This window comes from Dysidea avara, chromosome 5 (genome assembly GCF_963678975.1).
Source record: "Dysidea avara chromosome 5, odDysAvar1.4, whole genome shotgun sequence".
Taxonomy (NCBI): Eukaryota; Metazoa; Porifera; class Demospongiae; order Dictyoceratida; family Dysideidae; genus Dysidea; species Dysidea avara.
Genome location: NC_089276.1, coordinates 15,386,853 through 15,393,258, shown reverse-complemented (window position 1 = coordinate 15,393,258; position 6,406 = coordinate 15,386,853). Strand labels below are relative to the sequence as shown.

Genomic DNA, 6,406 nt, shown 5'->3' with positions numbered 1-6,406 from the left:
TGATTTAACTTTGGCTTGGTTACAACATTTCCTGTTAGCCTACAGCAATCTGCAGTTAATTTGTACTATGGTAACAACTTTTTCCTCATTGTGGCCATGATTTCTACTGATCTATACTGTATTGCTTCATTCTCTGAATTCATGCCAATCTTGTTACATATATAGCTATACTTGAGTCTAATTGCCAAGTAGTGCATTAAGAATTTGTTATCATATTACTGGCTAGTGTGTTTGTGGTTAACAGCCACACACAAAGTTTTGTGCTAGCTTATACAGCTCCAGTCCATTATCTTGATTTGTGGCAAATATCTGGGTAGCTTAAATGCATTGTCAGAACTATTATATTATTCTTCACTTTACAGTTAATTGACTTTCGGTATTTATTTATTTTATTTATTAATGCTTTACAGCACAAGTGCTGAAGGTCTGTAGAACACCTGGTCCTACAGCCTGCTCAAAGACATTAGCTACATAAGGTGTGTTTGAAAAGTTACAGATTCATTGTGATCATCATCTTCTGCAAACATTTCTTCAAACATTAATTGTAGGTATATAATCAATGGAGAATTATGGTGATTACTGTGTGGGCTATATTAAGCATGACTGAATCTGTGACCAGTCCTAGCTAATGGAATCTTCTATCCCCTTACATCAAGCAAAAATTACTGTAGGAGTATTATGGTAGTTAAACCTTGGGAATAGAACCTAGCAGGTAAGTACGGATCAATAATATCGGAGACAAGTTGATTTGCATATTCAATTGGATCAAAGGCCATAGTATATCCTTAAAATCACACAAATATTAAAACCAACTTGAAGGCATAATATTATAACAAGTATGATATCACTGTAATATTAACACCTCTATTTCAGCAAACGTCACATTGTTTGAGAGTTGTGTGCTTCAAAATGTGGGATAGAAGCTAGTTAAACCACACATGCACTCATAGGATATCTTTGTTATCGACATCTCAGCCTTGGCTTCACTTCAACCTTGGGTTGATAACAACAATATCCTACTCATAGTGCATGGAGTTTAAGTATGAACGTGACAATAGTGCTGCACTGTTATGTTCACTGCATTTGTCAGTGGCTTTAACATATAAGCACCTAGCTAAACAGTTACACTACAACAGATTATCGCCAGTAACCCATAGTTTGGCTTAGAAGAACTTTCATTGTGATGTTTTACAATGTGGGAGAAAATGCAGTCAGCTATAACCACTTCCTTCAATATAAATGCTTGGTCTCTCAGTTCATTGTTTATTTTTCTACTATGTAGGCTATACCTTTTGGCTTCTTCATTGTGGCTATGACCTTATTCATGATTAATCTACTGTAAGGATTTAAAGTAATATAAAACATATAGATGCCAAACTCTTTGGTTGCACAATACACTGGTAAAATTAATACCAACCACGTCCTAGCTACTCATAGTGTAATTGTAGCAATTCAAAAAATAACTGCTACACATACATACATATGTACAATTAAAAATTTCATATTGGCTCTTTCCAGTCATAGTACATTTATGTATATCTTTGTGATATGTATAACTAACATCATTTTGATTACACACCAACTAAAACAGACTTTGAACTGAAAAATCTACAGTGTAAGCACAGTATAGACTGAGTTAACTTTATCATACATACATACTTATTATGAATACAGATTAGTGTATTTAGCTTGTAGCTTGTAGGTAGTGTAATTGTACCTATTACTTGCCTGTTCTGTTCCTGTTATGATTAATGACCACAAACCTCAGAGATGCCTTATAAAGTTACATTTCCTGTTGCAGCACAGTGAACATCTGTTACAACTCTCTTACACAAGCTACCAAGAATCTGCTATGCTTGACAATGAATTAATTCATACCTTACTGTACCTACTCCATATCAAAAGAATTTTCTGTAGCAATTGTACCATCTGTAGCTGTGTATATACAAATACACGAATTATTTCAGTTTGATGTATAAACATCAAAACAGATAACACTTCCTCTGACAGTTCATCAGATATCGAACTCTTTGATCAAATTATAGTGTAATTACTCTGTGATTACCTTTACAAATAACTTGTGTGTACTGTAGTTGTCTTCAGTGGTCATGTGTGGTCAAATGGCTAATGTGTGACTCACTGTACCACTAAAGGTTGTGCTTACTGATTTATTATTAAAGTAAAGTATAGCCACATATACTGTCTGACTAAGCCCCAGCAGAAAGTTAGCTAATTGATTTATAATGCAGTCAGTTCCCTTACAGTCATTATCAAGTTGTATGCAGTAAATCAAACTAACCAGTGCATGTACGCAGTTGTACTGAAATCCTTATTATACATACATGCATGCATGTATGTATAGTCATTTGCTTGCCACTTCACTGTTACTGTATTGTTTGTGTGCATTGCATGCAATGTTTGGTATTGTCTTGCTTTGTGTTTGTATATGCATGTATGTTTAGCTTTTTAAAAATAAAATAAAATTTTTAATCACTTCAACAAGGAGGAACGGAATTGTGCCGATTGTTGTGAGTATATTAATCGACCTACAGTACTGTACATGCTGTATGTAGCTAATGTACCTGGGTACTGATGAAAGCCGGAATGGAACGGAACGGGATGGAACCACGGGTATAGGTACACATGCATTGTGGGAAGAATGTGGATCAAAGATGATGGTAGCTATTAGAATCTATTGTATTGTTATTATTATTATTAACACTTTAAAGTGACCAGCACTGAATGTCTGACAGCTACTTGTGCTGTAGCCTTAGAATTGCCTATCCTATATACAAGGACTCAGACTTACTGAATGACTTATAGCTAATAAGGTGAAAAGGGGTCAAAGTAAGGGATAAAAATCCCTCAACCCCTGTGAACAATAAATGGAGGAGACCATTGATAATTACTGTCATGCATACACGATGAATGATTCTGTGAAAGATAGCAATAAATTCACATATTCATACTTCTATGATCTCATCTAAATGGCATCGTGAATATGATTTTTATACTGTTTAGCTACCTTCACACGGCAATAGTCAACCTACGAAAATAGCTAGCTATCAGAAAATCCCTCAACCCCTGTGAACAATAAATGGAGGAGACCATTAATAATTACTGTCATGCATACACGATGAATGGTTCTGTGAAAGATAGCAATAAATTCACATTTCATACTTCTATGATCTCATCTAAATGGCATCGTGAATATGATTTTGATACTGTTTAGCTACCTTCACACGGCAATAGTCAACCTACGAAAATAGCTAGCTATCAGAAAAGGTGTAGCTATAGCTAAATACAGTAGTATTTATCCCCTCGTACACCCCTGTCCTGGGGTGTACGAGGGGATACAGAGTCAAGTGTCACAGTGGTAAGTCGCTGATGTATCACTGCAACAACCTGCTGTATAGTCTAGAATACTATACAGTATTCCGATGTTTTACGGAAGACGATTTTTAAAACATGACGTATCTATAAAAGATCTGTAAGTGGCACAGTACGTTAGTGTTAGGTCTACAGTATAGCAGCTATGCATAAAGGAGGACTGAGTGTTATTTGCTTATGCATAGTGCACACCGCGATTGGTGTTCCAGAAGCAGATTTTTTCAATCTGGGTAGACTGACTACTACAAAAACGTTGGGCCAGGCAACTGAGACGGATTGCTCAACGATTGTTGACGGAGGATTTATTGTTCACGGAACGTACTACGATGTAGTGTGTGTAAGTAGCTAATGATTCTGACAATAAAATTGATGTGACCTTAAAATAGCTATTTATATAATTATAGTGATGCTAAATAAAATTAGTCTAGTTACCCGTTGGTAACTGGAGGGCTTACACAAATGGCTAGCCAGCTGATCGTTGGAAGGTATATAATTATCTATGGCTATACCGTGTAGCCTAAACGGGCAAACATTTCGAAGTTAAGCACTGAATTCCGGTATAATTAGTAGCTATAATTATTGTTTTAACTCACATGTGTAAGCTTATGTTGTAGCTAACGTGATTTCAGAGTTTATTTATTTTCATTTTTTGCAGATTTGCAATTCTAACTGAAATGTTTCAGGGTCAACATTTTCGTTGTAAGCTAACCCCGAAAACCGGCCTCGAAATCAGCGAATTTTTCTAAACATTCAAGTTAGACTACGTATATGGTAGCTACTGGTATAGGCATTCCAGTATCCGAGGTTTGTTAAATAGAGCCCTGCAGTTAGTATACCGTAATTTTGTTTCGTCGTATAATAATTTTCGTATGAAAAACTTGTACGAACATTTCTTACACGAAATTTTTTACATAAGATCGAACTACTCCGGCTAATAGATCAGTCCTTCACGTAAATGATACGAAAATATTTTTGCACGGAAATTTTTATCACGAAATTAAAATAAAGTTAATAATTACGGTACAAGTTGATCATCGTGGAAGTCTTAGTCTTATCATGCGCGTTACATCTAAGTGAGTTTTGCAAGTGTTTTGTGTTGTAGCTAATGTATACAATTTCAGTTAGTCTAGCTACATGTACTTTTTTTTTGAAAGCATAAAATTGTAATAACAACACACAAGTAGCTACAGTAAACAAAACTTTAAGTAAAATCAGTTCCTTAAACGTGACTCCATCCTAACTAGATCCATTGGAGGTGGAGTTCTGTCAAAGTGACCGGATGATGACCTAGTCTCGCGGCGCCCGACCCTAAAAGTGGGTCTGGTGAAACTGTGTACAAACAGTTTGAGCTCTGGAATGTTTATTGGATGACGTTTTACGTGTTACGTAAGTGCACTGTTTACGTCACAACATCCATTCAACCAGATCCGCTTACAGCATCACCAAACTAATAGCGCTATTTTATTTATTCAACATTAAAACGAACCCAACAGAATTGTATGGCTGTTTTCTCAATGACTTTAAGCGGCAGAGTCACCGGATGTAATTAACCGTAAGCCGCGAATCTTTTGAAATGTATGCATTACATAATCAATTTGAAATGGAGCGATCTGATTGGAGCTTCCAACATTCCGGTAGCGCCAAACTTTTTGTACACAGTTTCACCAGACCCACTTATTATGTACTGTTTTATCTTTTTAAAAAAAATTTTTTTTTTAACTTTTAGGGTCGGGCGCCGCGAGACTAATGATGACCGAGCACCACGGATACATGCAATTGCAGAACGCAGCAAAGAAAAGGAAAGACAGCCGGCAACGGAGAGTAACCGAGTAATTATCCCCCCACTTATTGGACAAAAGATAAGCCAGACGTTTGTAAAAGATAGTGGCTTCATGAGCCAGACCTCCAGTAGCCGAAACCAAGGGAGAGGCTACATGTAGCTACTGTGGAACTTAAAAAAACGGAAGAGGCCCGTAGCTGCTGAACCGAAAGGTTTTTTCAAGCTTGCATGGGTTTTTTCCGCGGATAACACAAATTAACTGACAACTTCTCGAGTATAAAGTGCACTAGTTGTATGCTAGGGTTGGAAACTACAGGGAATTTATAGCGGTTTGCGTGAACCTTGCAAAAAAATGTGCCAGTCGAATGACGCATGCGCTAGCGAATTTATCAGTTTTGAATGTCAAAAGTAGCCGCAAGTGTTTTAGTAGTGCCTGATGGCAGTTGTTAAGGACAGAAATCACTTCTTCTCACAGCCGAGTGTCATTCCAGTGTGGCAAAAAGTCTCTGTATAAATACGCGCATGCGTCTAGTTCGAATAATTTATTATTATTATTATTATTAGCACTTTACAGTGACCAGCACTGAAGGTCTTTGCAAGGTTCAAGCAAACCTTTGATTATGAAAGTCACTGTACTCCCTCAGATGACCCATCCTGTTTAACTTCTCTAAAAGTAATCAGCTTAAATTGTTGTAGCTTAAGAAGTTTAGGAAAGAGAGCCCATGGTTGATGAACATAAGCCTGACATTATTATAGGTTGTGAAACTCACTTAGATGAAACATACACGAGTAGTGAAGTGTTCCCACAAAGTTATCCCATCATTAGAAAGGATCAATGTTGTGGAGGTGGAGGAGTGTTTCTGGCAATATCTCAAAGTATTCCTTTCCTTAATGTGGCAATGACTACTAACGCAGAAATGATCTGGGCGAAAGTTTCCCCAGTACATGGAGAACCCATAAGTATCTGCTCATTTTATAGATCACCTGACAATAATGTTAATCCTATGGAAGATCTCAAAACAGCCCTAAGTATGGTAACCAACGTTAACAATATAATCCTAGCTGGAGATTTCAACCTACCAAGCATAATATGGAAAGACGGCATTGGACAAATTGGAGCAAACCCAGTGTATGGTAGAGAAGTAAATAGTATGTTTCTAGATATAGTAAATGAATTTGGACTTGAACAGCAAGTCTACGAATGTACTAGAGAAAATCACACATTAGATCTAGTGT

At 36.7% G+C, this 6,406-nt stretch overlaps 1 protein-coding gene across 1 annotated transcript in view; it reads left to right on the top strand.

Moving 5' to 3' along the window:
- The first annotated feature begins 3,523 nt into the window (after positions 1-3,523).
- The window catches only part of LOC136256357 (IgGFc-binding protein-like), a 30,357-nt gene continuing 27,474 nt past the window's right edge, over positions 3,524-6,406 (top strand). The window contains exon 1 of the mRNA XM_066049293.1: positions 3,524-3,727. Within this exon, the coding sequence (XP_065905365.1) occupies positions 3,536-3,727 (192 nt within the window). The 5' untranslated portion in view covers positions 3,524-3,535. The remainder of the gene's footprint in view (positions 3,728-6,406) is intronic.